This window comes from Fukomys damarensis, unplaced genomic scaffold (assembly GCF_012274545.1).
Source record: "Fukomys damarensis isolate Sample0158 unplaced genomic scaffold, DMR_v1.0_HiC HiC_scaffold_8, whole genome shotgun sequence".
NCBI lineage: Eukaryota > Metazoa > Chordata > Mammalia > Rodentia > Bathyergidae > Fukomys > Fukomys damarensis.
Genome location: NW_022900920.1, coordinates 31,432,703 through 31,445,952, shown reverse-complemented (window position 1 = coordinate 31,445,952; position 13,250 = coordinate 31,432,703). Strand labels below are relative to the sequence as shown.

The 13,250-nt window shown below is 47.1% G+C and overlaps 1 protein-coding gene across 1 annotated transcript in view; it reads left to right on the top strand.

Annotated features, from left to right (window-relative positions):
• Ina (internexin neuronal intermediate filament protein alpha) overlaps nt 1-4,625 on the top strand; it is a 20,022-nt gene extending 15,397 nt beyond the window's left edge. Inside the window, exons 6-7 of the mRNA XM_010626514.1 lie at nt 1,354-1,478; nt 2,690-4,625. Coding sequence (XP_010624816.1) covers nt 1,354-1,478; nt 2,690-2,999 — 435 coding nt within the window. The 3' untranslated portion in view covers nt 3,000-4,625. The remainder of the gene's footprint in view (nt 1-1,353; nt 1,479-2,689) is intronic.
• The last annotated feature ends 8,625 nt before the right edge of the window (nt 4,626-13,250 follow it).

The window sequence follows — 13,250 nt, the reverse complement described above, 5'->3', positions numbered from 1 at the left end:
TTGGTTTTTTGAGACAGGGTCTCACTATGTAGTTGAGACTGACCTGGAACTCACTCTGTAGCCCAGGCTGGTCTCGAACTCACAGCGATCCTCCTGCATCAGCCTCCCGAGTGCTGGGATTACAGGCTTGCGCCACCATGCCTGGCTCCCATGCCATTTTTAATCATATTCTTTTTGTTGTTCTTTGAAACAGGATCTTGGTAAGTTGTCCTGGCTGGGCTCAAACATTTTTTTTTCTGTACCGGGGATTGAACTCCAGTCCTTGCGCTTGTGAGGCAGGCAGCGGAACCACTGAGCTAATTTCCTGGCCCTCAAACTTTTGACCCTTGTGCCTTAACTTCCCAGAGTGCTGGGATAGCAGGTGTGTTATCAGGCACATCTGGCTGAATTTAGGTTTATATTTTGTTTTGTTTTTTGTAATTTCAAGCCACGCATAGTGGTACATGCTTGTAATCCCAGCATTGAGGGAGGCTGAAGTGGGAGGATCGCAATTTCAAGTCTTGCCTAGGCAACTTAGTGAAACCCTGTCTCAGAATTAAAAAGGGCTGGAGATGGGCTCAGTGGCAGTTCAGTAGAGCACCCTGGGTTCAATCCATAGCACTGTAACAAAGAAAAATTTTAAAAAAATTTAAATTGTACTTTTAGTCAGGCATGGTGGCACACACCCATAATCCCAGCACTCAGGAGGCTGAGGCAGGAGGATCACCACAAGTTAGAGACCAGGCTGGGCTGCATAATGAGTTCAAGGCCAGCCTGAACTACTTAGACCCTGGTTTAAAAAACTAAAAAGAAAAAAATAATAACTTTAGTGTTCCATTTGGGTCAAAGAACCAAGCTCTTGGGGAGTATTTCTGCTCCTTCAGAATTGAGAAATGTTTTCCGTGGAGTGTAGCAGACTTCAGAGCCCATCCAAGGAGAATGAAGGGAGGAGTGGTAGCAGAGAAGCTCGCTGCCTTCTCCATGTTTCCACAGCTGGAACATTCTGAATCTAAGCTCAGCCTGATGCTGGAGGTTTTGGGAAGGACACACATAGGAGTTATTCAGCGCCAGAACAAGCTAGAGCGGGGTGACCAGCCTGAAGCATCTCCCAGGGTCCCCTTGGCAATCACACGCTCCTTGGTCACGTCCCTGACCTCCCCATGCATCTGAATTTCCTACACCTTTATTTTAAGAATACAAAGGCCAGGACCCCCTCTGAGCACAGATGAGTGAGAATCAAGGCTGGGAGACATAACTTGGACGCAAGTTCCCCAAGTGGTTTGAATTGTACTTAGAGTTAAATCCTTGTCTCGTGGAAATCTCCAAGAATCTCAGTTCCTGGGGCCTAAATATTTTGGGTATGTCACTTCACAGGACAGCATCGGGCAGCTGGAGAATGACCTCAGGAGCACCAAGAGCGAGATGGCACGCCACCTTCGGGAGTACCAGGACCTGCTCAACGTCAAAATGGCGCTGGACATCGAGATCGCCGCCTACAGGTACTTCCGCGGGCTTGCTCCCTGGGGTGGGCCTCCCAGCTAAGTTACCTTCTCTGTCCCTCTACTCAGATATATCCCAGCTTCGCCTCATGAGCCCTGGAACATTCTAGAAACCTCTAGAGGCCAAAACAAAAACCCACCAGACTCTTATTTCAAATTGGGGTTTATACACTTAGCAAGTCATGAAAGGTAAAGTTTCCCACTGGATTCCTAAAGGCAGGAAGAAAAGTAACTATAGGAGCGAGTTTTGGATGACTGCCATGTGCAGATAGTTCATGAAACTGTTCTAGGTCTGTTCTTTGGGGGTTTTTTGTGTTTTGTTTTTTGAGACAGGGTCTCACTATGGAGTTGAGACTGACCTGGAACTCACTATGTAGCCCAGACTGGTCTCGAACTCACAGTGATCCTCCTGCCTCAGCCTCTTGAGTGCTGGGATTACAAGGGTGCGCTACTACGCCTGGCGTGTCCTAGGTCTTGAGTCAGCCCCAGAGGATATGACTTGCTCGGGGTCACAGGGGCAGGGCTCAGATTCATCCTCATGACTACAGAATAAAGCTCCAAGATTTAATAGTGTCTTGAATGTCTGATTAGTTGAAAAAGAATGATAAAAACTACGGAGTTACAAGAAACAGGGTACTGGGACCACGCCTTTACGGTACTGGTTAGGGCAGGCTGGGAAAAGTCTGGTGTCTGAGATAGCGTCACTCACTGGCTTTTCTTACTGCTGGCACTGTTCCCTTTGTAGCTTTACACATTGAGAAATACAAATCCTACATTGGCTGAATTAGGCATTTCCTCTCTCCTACGTGGACTTCTCGCTGTTTTATTCCTGTTGCAGTTAAGGTGTTAATTTTTAGAATTACTTCTCCCTAAAGCTTTGCAGACTCTTAATTGCCAAAAATGAGTGTGATGTGGCAAAGGAGGTTGTAGGTTTTGCTTCAGGAGCAAACTGGTGAGAAGGGTAGGCTTCCCTTTGACATTGCTTTAAATGTAGCAGGTGCTGAAGGTGTGTGTGTGTTTGCAGGCACACATGCATGCTAATCTCCAACTCTTTGAGCCTTGGGACGTGATGTTCTTGAGCTTAGTCTCACGAAAGAATTGCAGTATCCTTTGGAGTACCTCTAAAATGACCGGGGGCTGGACGGTTACATTCTTTAAAAAAAAAAAAGTCAAGTTGACTCCCTGAGAGTTTGTCTCTGTTGGATTTACAGGAAGCTGCTGGAAGGTGAAGAGACGCGATTCAGCACCAGTGGATTAAGCATTTCAGGGCTAAATCCACTTCCCAACCCAAGTTATCTGCTCCCTTCTAGAGTCCTCAGCTCTACCACCTCCAAAGTCTCGTCTACTGCGCTGTCACTTAAGAAAGAGGAGGAGGAGGAAGAGGCTTCTAAGGCAGCCTCTAAAAAAACCTCCCAGCTAGGAGAAAGTTTTGAAGAAATATCGGAGGAGACAGTAATACCTACTAAGAAAGCCGAGAAGTCAAATATAGGAGAAAGCACCATTGCAAACCAAAAAATATAATTCTTTGCTTTAAAAAGTTAGTGCTTAAGAGAGAATAATATGCAGTTGACTTGTTAATCAGCCTATTCCTGAACCTTAACACCTGTCACCACTAGATAGTGTCTCCAGCCTTCAGTCCCATAGCTAGCACTGAACACGTTCTCTGTTAGAGCACCAGCCCTTAGATTGGAATTCCCCGCAGTCCTGGAGCGTCATGGAGGAGCCATCTGAGTACACAGCTTTCTCTCCTCAGGCTCAGACTGCACAGCGGCAGGTGACTCAGGTGCAGAGGGAGTACGAGCTGAGGTGCTAAATCGGCAGTTGCCGTCATCTGCTGTGAGCCGGAGTGAAAACCTGTTTATACTCTCTACCCAGCCAGTACCCAGCTGTATAATCTTACTCTAGATGCTTATGACATAAACCACTGCCAACAGTGAGCCAGTGCTCCACGCTGACTGTACTCTGGTAGAAAGCATAAGTGACAGGTGTTTGTTTAATGGACATTTTGCTTTCCACCCCCTCTGACTCCATATATCCTTTTTCCACCCAGGAAAAAAAGAGACTAGTGTAGTATTCTTCCCTTTTAAACATATTTAGGTTCTTTCCCGAAGAAATCAGCCCTTTTGCTCTCTGCTCACTGGGAGAAATTAGGTGCATGCTGACTGCCCCCCGTGGCCATAGTGGCGTAGCCCTGCCCGTCTGACGCCCATTCACTTCTGTAGCTTTGAAAACTTGACACTGATGAATTTTAAGGGTTTTCCCCAACAAATAAAATAATGAAAAGAATCCTTAGATTTTTAGGCTTTCTGCTTATTCAAATCCATTTAGGTAGGAGGAAAAAAACTGTTAAGAACATAGCCTTTCACCTTAACTTTAGAAGCACAGTGGCTCTTATCCCGAACTTTAATGAAGCTGTCCTTAGTGTAAGTTAGAAACGGTGAGTATCTCTCTGGACAGAAAAGGCCAAGGTGTCGTGTGTGTCAGTCCCCGCGTGGTGGTATAGGGTTAGCTCTCCGTGCCTCACCCTTAGAATCACGTCGTCCCCTCCCATAGGCTAGGCCTGCAGGGGCCTCACTTTTACCCTTCTATGCCTTTCAAGAGTGCCAAGTGTCAGATATTTTATCTCCAGGACACAATGCTGCTGCCCAAAAGTGAAACCATTTCTCGTCAATCAATACCACCAGCAAATACAGAAAATAAATATTTCTCTTTCCTACAAGAGTCTTTCCCAATAGTGTCCCTATGGCAGCAGTGGGCGGCAGCCCCAGAACGGTGTGCTTGTGTCCCTTCCCGCTCTCTGGGGAGTCACTGGGAGAGTTTGCCCCCGTCTGCCCACCTGTGTCGCATCCGCCTTGCCTGCCTGCCTGGGTGCCAAGTTTCAGCAGGATCTGCTCTCTGTCAGAGCTCACTGCTGCCAGGGATAAAGAGCTGCCCTGCCCCTGTCCCTGTCCCGCCTCTTCATTATGAACTCCGTGGTGACAAGGACATGATGCTTTCACAGGACTTTCTTACCCTGGCACATGCTTCAGTAGTTCAAGGAACTCCAAAGACACTTCACTCTTCCCTGCCCTTACCCAGTCCCTGTCTTCAGCCCTTACACTCATTGTGACATTAGCAAAATAAGAAATTAAAAGTCACACAAATCTCACCAACTTAATTGTGTCCTGTGGTTTCTGCTCTGTCCCCGAGGGAAGTGCCCCTTTGGGTGCCACCTGGCTTGAATTTGCATTTCCTGTTTTCAGTGAGTCCCCTTTAATTACCATGAAGTCATTGGCAAAAGACCTCAGAGCACCTTGATGTTCAGACTCAGAAGGTAGAGGGGAAGGGAAGTAAAGTGCGTGACATCAGCAGGACAAAAATGAGATGAGACGGTGGGAAACCAGCCCGCCACGCTGATGAATCAGCCCAAAGACAGGACCGTTAGATAACGAGAAGCTCTGCATCCTAAAATCTGCAACTGTTAATAATAGCTATACTTTATTCAGTACTGTTTCCTGCCTGGGTCAGACACGGTACCAGGCACAGGTAACAGCATTTCCTTATTTGAGCCTCAAACCCACACACACGTTAGGTATAGTATTTGTGTGGCCACTTTATATCGGCAAGGTGAGCCCCTGTCTGAAGTCACAGTGGAGAGCTGGGCTTTGGGCCTTGGTCTTCCATCAGTCTGCTTGCTGCTGCTTTCTCACCGGGACCCACAGTTACTCCACCTGGAGCCCTGGAACACCAGGTGCCGGGCAGTCCACTGCCTGTGCTCCTGCCTTCCCATGAGGCACCGAGGTGTCTGAAGCTCAAAACTGGGCTCTGGGCCCATCCAACCACACGTTGCCCCTACCCTGCTACCAAATAGGTAGAACTGATTGTTGTTTGTGAGGGTGGGGCGGGGTCCCTTATAATTTTGGAAAGGAATTCTGTAGGGTCCTATCAACCGGTCTGGAAATGGTGGGATAGATGGTTCTTCAAGAAGTGATAAACCTTTGAGAGGTAAATTCATTTTTACAGCCTTCGCTAAAGAGGAACAATATTTGAGCAATTACCTAGAAGCCAAAATCCAAATCTATCTCCAGAGTTAATACCAGTCACAAGTGATCATGATGCCAAATTTCTAGAGCTTACCTGTGTCAGGAAAGAAGAGAGTGCCGCCACGCGTGGCTGTAAAGGCAAGAAGAGAGAGTTTTAAAATATATCCAGAAGCCCACTGGAACAGAGGCAGGCTGGGGCTGCTGCCAGGCCGGAGAGAGCAGGGGGGAGGACTATTCAGTAGGCGTGGGGTTTCATTTTGGAGTGAAGGTATTGTTTTGGAATGAGAAGGAGGCTCTGTACAACACTGCAAATGTCCTGAATCATTCACTTAAAAATGAATGCTATATTATGTAAACGTCACCTCAATTTTTAAAGCCCCATCGGTCAGGAATTGATGAATTATCAGAAGTCTCTTGCACCTTCTGCTGCAGCTGAGGCCATTGTGTGTCAGCTACTCCGAGTTCACCCTTGGGAAGGGATTTCCTTTAGGACAACAGAAGCCAGATCTCCTAGAGTATCAGTTTCAAATCAGTGCTGAAGAAAAAGCCAGAAATCACCTGGGTATAAAAGAAAAAAGAGGGCCGGTCCTGAGTTCGATCCCAGTACAAGAAAGAGAGAGAGAGAGAGGGAGAGAGAAAGAGAAACAGGAATGAAGAAAGGCAGGCAGGCAGGCAGGCTGGAAAAGTTGCTGTCTGAACACGCCTCGCTGCTTTCAGCTGTTATTTTATTGTCTCATCACACATCTCCAAATTCCTGAAAAATATCTAGCTTGTAAGAGCGTACTTTCCCCTTAGAATCAAATGGAGTAAACACAGTAATTTAAAACGGAAATAACAGGGAGGGGGCTTTACAAGCCCCTCAAAACAGCACTCATGTATGTTTTTCTTTATAGACCATACAATATTTGCTTTGTGACATTTTTCCATTTAAAGTACGGGCTAGGCTGATGTCATTTCATTGTGCACTTGGTAATTTTGAAAGATCTCCCGTGAAGAGGCCCTCGCAGACGGGGTGGGTGCAGCAGGGCTGCCTTCATCACACTGCTGCATCTTGAAGGTCGAAGAGAACGATGACTACACAGACCGAAGGGCTCCCCTCGTCTTCCACTGCTCCCCTAAAAGACAATTTGAGTGCCCCATGTTTTATGATGAGATGTCACAAGCGTACTCGGTGGGGGTGGGACCGGCTAGATTTGTAGTCTTTCTTACAAGCACATGCACAGTGGGATTATAATAAAGCAGAAGAAAGCACACGGCAGAGTTTTAAAGATTTATGCTTCTGCAATGCCTCAGTGACTTTTTGTAGCTTGGACTACAAAGAAAAATGAAGATTAATCCTGAAGGGCTCTCAGGGTTTCCTTCCCCATTGATTCACAGCCTTGGGTCCCAGATGGCTGCTCTCTCCCCTGATGAGACAGGTGGTCCCTGCTCGGGGTCCTGCACAATTCATTCCAGCTCTCCCTCCACCCTTCGGGTTACAGAATGCTCGGCAGAGTGTAACCAAAATCATTTGTGTAAGGCTGGAGTTGGGAATACAATTAGTAACGGGTTTTAGTCAACTGCTGATTGTCCCACATGGCAAAAAAAGCATCATTCTTAGAAATGTTTTTTTTAAAAAACACAGGGGATTTAGCTCAGTGGTTCTGGCACCTGCCTGGCAAGCGCAGGGACCCAAGTTCGATCCCCAGTACCGAAAAAAAACCCCAAAAAACTACAGGGTGTCTCATTGTGTTGCCCAGCTGCTTCTGAGCCCCTAGGTTCAAGTAATCCTCCTGCCTCAGCCTCTCAAGTGGCTGGGATGACAGGCACCTGAAATGCTTATTAAAACAAACAAATTATCTGCTATGCCATAAAGTATGAATAAAAGCAAGGTATAACATTCATCTTTGATCTCCTAGTGTAAGGATTCATATAGGATATAAAAAATTCCCAATGTCCTCCAGGGTTAAACAATCCTTTATCTTAAACCAGAACTTAGCTCAATAATAAGGATTCTTCAGCAACTCAAACTGTCCATGGAATAATCTAGACTAAAGTAGAGGCAGAAGAGCCAATACTAGAATTAGGGAGAAAGCAGAATCCCGTAATACTAATCATCAAGATCACACACACACACACACACACACACACACACACACACACACGAGGTCATTGATCAATACTGGCTTAACACTGAGAAGATACACGGGAAGACAGGGAAAAGGTGATTCAACCTCAATCTCATCCCCTTTGTCACTCAAAAGGAACTAACAAAGCAAAGCACTTTGGGAAGTGACTACTTAAGGACCATATGTGGACTGACAGATTATGCCAGGCATAGTTCTGAGTTCTTCACAGACCAGTATTTGCTTAGTTCTTGTGAGGAGCTCCTGTTATTTTCTGTGCTGGGGACTGAATCCAGAGTCTTTGCGCTGAGCTACATCCCCAGCCCTTGATTTATTAAGACATGTTCTTGCCAGGCTGCCAAATTGCCTAGGCTGAGCTCAAACCTGTGATCCTCCTGCCTCAGCCTACCAGAGTGCTGGGATTATAAGCATGCACCACCCCCCCCAGCTTCATGATGACCTTGTGAGGTAGGTACCATTGCCCCCTTTTATAGGTAAGAAAAACTGAAGTTTAGAGAAATTACAGAATGTGTCTAAGATCATATAGTTTATAGGCAGCGAATTTGGGATTCATAGCTATGCAGCATGGTGCCATAATTCATGCCTTTAGCTGTTACGTGACTATGCCTTTATGTCTTGTTAGGGAAAATCTATGCTCTGGGCAATCTTTGTCTTCATCTTCTAATTTAAAACATCATTTAACTAGTTTTCCTTTTGGGAAAACTTTCTTTGGAAACAAGAAAATCTTTGTTCATTTCAATAAAAATAATTTCATAATTAGAACCCTTGGGTATGGAGGTGCACACTTGTAATCCTGGCACTTGGGAGGCTGAGGCAGGAGGATCAGGAGTTGGAGTCAGCCTGAGCTACATAAGGAGTTTAAGGCCAGCCTGGACTAGACAGCAAGACCTTGTTTCAAAAAAAAACAGCCTTGGAAATCCACAGACAGCACCCGGAAAAGACAATGCAGTAGGGCCAGGAATTTAGCTCAGTGGTTCCTCTATCTGCCTCACAAGTGCAAGGACCTGAGTTTGATCCCTGGTACCAAAAAATCAAAAAATAAACAAAAAAACAGTGCAGTCAAGATTAAGACATCATATCTATTCCATGTAAGTTAACACTTGGCCGGCTTTCAAGAGATCGATACGGCATTTCATTTGAGAGAGGACTATTAATCTATGTAGGTTATAAGATTCAGATTTCACCGGTCTAGTTTTGAGCAGACACAGTTTAGAAGTCAGCATGGCAGGAAGTGCCGGGCGTCCCATGTGCCATCTCCAGCCAGGCTCGGGAGCTGGAGTCCCAGCCGCAGCTGGGTGCGAGCTTTTCTGGAACTGCTCCTCGAGGGGCCAGTCTGCAAGCTGCCCAGCCACCTGTGGCACTCACGGATCTGGTCTGGCGTGGAGATTTTCAAGCTACAACCAAACGAACCCAGCAGAGAACTGCCAGAGCTGGTGATGTCTATGGCACAGGTCGGCCACTGCTACTCGGACATCTAAGCAACTTGCTTGTCTCAAGAGCTAAAGGGTTTTCTCTCCAACAGCCACGCTGTCTGAGAGCCAGATCTGCAAATCACATTTTGCAAAGCTTTGATGTTGCTGAGAAATAAGAATCTCATCGGTCCATCAAGTTTGCTGGAGGTTTTTCTTCTGCATTGCCATGATAGGCTTCTGCGAAAGACTTTACATTTTGTGGCTGATATTAAGAAAATAAATGCAAAACACAAGAACAATAAAGTGAGCATAGTACTACAGAATTTCATGTATGCCGTGCTGAGGGCAGCAATGCAACTGCAGCTAAGATGTCTCTGGACGTGATGGTTAAGTTCCACAGAAGGAACATCTGGGAAACCACAGTGCTCAAGAAGCAAAAGAAGAAAGAGCCAGAGAGGTGTTTCACTTTTCAGTTACTCACTTGATCCATGAACCCCGAGATTTTGCACAACAAACCTCATCTCCAGACTGGTGGGAACCCATGAGCTTTTTTGCTTCCATTTCTGCTCTTTCTCCGAAGGTTTCTGCAGACCCCCAGACAGGTAGCAGAGAGCCTTGTTTGCTGCACCAGCCTCTCATCACCTTGAACCCCGAGATACTCGCTCGTTGCTCACGACTGGCCAACCATCTTGTTCCTGACAAGGACTCTGGGAAGCCATGGCAGCGTTGTCAACGCTGTGAAGAGACTGTGAAAGAGCCGGACTGAGGGCCGCTCCACGGCGGGGCTAGTACAAGACACAAGGCGAGAAAGTGAGGGTGTCTGCTGGGGCGGCTCCTCAGGCGTCCCAGAAGCGTCTGTAGAAGCACGGTTAGATGCTGCAGGTTGCACTCCAGGAGCAGGGGTTCCGGAAACTGAGAGGAGTACGCTGAACATGAAGCCAGGGAGGGGATACCGGTCTCCATGTGCACCAGTCCTCTGACGAAGAACAGACAGAGATCTCCCGAGCTGAGCGCAGGGCCAAGGCCGCAGCAGCGGCACCAGTCAGGTCTCGGGGCAGGGGAGGGACTTCCAGAGATCGGCAAGGCCCCGTGGGAAAGAGCTCCCGCCACCCCCGGGGAAGCCCGAGCAGGCAGTGACGGAGCCCGGGCTGACTTACTGTCTCATCGGGACCCTGAACGCCTCCAGGAGAAGCCTAAATCTGATGAGCAGACATGACTGGCAACTGCAATGGCTGGAAAGACAGACTGCAAGGAATTCGTGAGGAAGAAAACCAAAACAAACCCACTTCCAGTTCCACAAATAAAGAGAAGAAATAACAGAGCTTGATGATGATGCGGACAGCCAGAATGTTCGTCCAAAACCAAGAAGTCCTTCGGGGAAAAGCAGCTGGCGCTACAAGGTGCACTTTTGAAAAAGAGGAAAATGGGCCAGGGATTTAGCTCAGGGGCACTGAGCCTGCCTCGCAAGCGCAAGGTCCCAAGTTTGATCCCCGGTAACAAAAAGAAAAAAAGGAAAAGAATGATGTCACAAGCAAGTTTTCCATCCCAAGGAGAATGCTACATTTGTACAATTACTGTGAAAATTATTCAAAGTAGGATAATCACTTACATTAAAAAGTCCCCAAAGCACTACATTGTGAAGACCATGCTCACATGGCAGCAGTTTGGTGTTTTAAGTTGGGATGGGTAAAGGTGGTAATGTTCAAAATTGTAAATGTGGTATACAATCATTTTAACATTCATGCATTTTAACATCGAGTGCCTGCTAATTGTCACTATAGATATAAACTGAATGAGCCACAAGCCCTACACTCAGGCTTTCACACGGCAGTGCCTGTAGTTTTCCAGGGGACAGCTCCACCTGGAGTTCATTTGGGGCAGGGAGGCCTGCGCTAACTCTACAAGGGTGTGAGCTAGACAGTCTCTTAAAAGGACCATGAGCTGGGTGTGGTGGTGCACACCTGTAATCCCCGCACTCAGGAGGCTGAGGCAGGAGGATCACTGTGAGTTCGAGACCAGCCTGGGCTACACAGTGAGTTCAGGGCCAGCCTGAACTATAAAGTAGCAAGACCTTGTCACAAAACAGGACCATGTTTCAAGAGTAAGAGGTTCTTATTTGTAAACAGGCTTACCTGCTGGAAACAGGTCCCTGCTGTACAGACTTTCATAGATAACCGAGCTCTTTTAATTCAAATTATTTCAGTGTTTTTTACAATGCTGTGTAAATGCTTTTTGGTTTAGACTTCACTTTTAAAATTGCCTTAAGTATAAATAATAACTTTTACATGTCTTTATTTCATCACTGAGCTGCCTACTTTTTTATTGGTTTTCTCAGCCTCCCTTCACTCTAATATTTTTAGCCCATTGTTTGCTTTGTCCTCCATAAAAGGTTTCTGAAGCCAGATTTAAAAACACACACACACACGCACACACACACACACAATACATCGAAAAAGGAGAAAATGTGAGGATCTACTCAAGTCGTGTTCTACAAAAGAAAACAAAGGTGAACACTGAGAATCAGTGCCTGCTTGAACCTCCTCTATTGCTAGAGGTTTTCAAGATGACAAAATAAGCACAGTGGCTGAAACCATGAGAAGAAACACAATAAAAATGTTAACAAAGCCCACACATCTGATAAGCAACCATGGCCCAGCAGCCCGGTGAGAATGCCACCTAGGAATGAACCGGCACACGTTCTGGGTGAGCCAACTAGGACAAGCCACTGGGTCCCCAGCACCGCTTCCAGAATTCTATCCAAGTCACTGCAGGAGAGGGAAAGTACGTGCCAGGTCTGTGCTAGCCTGGAGTCCAGTGGAGGGACTGCCCGAGACTGGATAAGCATATATTTCATTCTAGCTAGGCCTGGTAATCCCAGCTACTCAGCAGGCTGAAGCAGGAGGATCCCAAGTTTGAGGCCAACTGGGCAACTCATTGAGATCTTGTAACAAAAATAAAAAGGCCTAGGGAAGTAGCTAAGTGGTAGAGCACTTGGCCACATGCATGAGGCCCTGAGTTCTGTCCCCAGAACAAGAAGGATGTATTCGATTCAAGTAGAGAGAAAGGCGGTGCAGTGGACACAGAGGGGAAGCTCAAGGCCAGAGGAGAGGACTAGGGTGGCCCTGAAGGGAGGCACTGAGAAGGCTGCCAAGCACACACCCTGCCAAGCATCTTTCTGGGTGCCTTCATTCAACACCACCAGACAGGATCTAGCAGACACGAGGACCTGCCTGCTACCCCATGCTTTCGTTAGCCTACAGAATCTGTGCTTCTTATGTTCTTCTTCGTGAAATTCTGGGCAGATATGGCCATTCAGCTTTGCTCTGGGTGCTAGGGATTTAGCTCAGTGGTTCTGCTGCCTGCTTCGCAAGTACAAGGTCCTGAGTTCGATCCCTGGTACCAAGAAATTTTTTTTTTCGCTCTGGATATAATTCCTCCTGAAGAGACTATCTTCTCTCACTTGCTGCTGGGCCTGCCAGGGCAGCAGGGCTGAGTCCTGTCCCGGCTCGGTCACTTCCAGCTGAGGCAGGGTGGGGACAACTGAGTGGGTGAACACAGAGCCTGTGCCTCCCCGTTTGTCTGACCCGCAGCTGTCGGCCACACCTTGTCACTGAGGTGCGCTACCCAACGCCTGTGACTTAAAGAAGATCAGGCTCATTTGGGCTCACACTTTTAGTTCATAGTTGGCTGAATGCAAGGCAGGAAGGGAAGGTGGAAGGGACTAGAGAGAAAACTGTTCACATCTTGGCAACCAGGAAACAGGGGAGAAGCCAGGAAAGGAACTCACCCAACCCGCCTGTTACCTGGCCCTAGCTTCCAATATCAAGGCAGCTACAGCTCCCAAAGTGCAGTCACCTTTGCATCCATGAGGCTTACACATCCAGTGTAAGCTCCGCAGCCTCCCCTTGAGTACATTCGCACATCTCCAATTTAACAAAAGCAACCACTCAGTCCTTTTCTCCCCTTTGTGTATGTGTGTGAGTTTTTAATGCTTTTGTTGTTCATTTTTTCCTTTTTAAACAAACCTTGCTCTTGTTCTGTGCCCGGGCCTCTCCCTCCTGGCCCCCCTGCTTTGCCTTCTGCGGGAAACCCTTCTCTCAGCCCTTCAAGAACTGCACAAGGGATGCATTTGAGTCTGCAACCATGAACTCTCTTGATCTGAAGCCCTATTTCTGCTGGTGAAGCCCATAGACTGCAAACTCACTGGTGTGG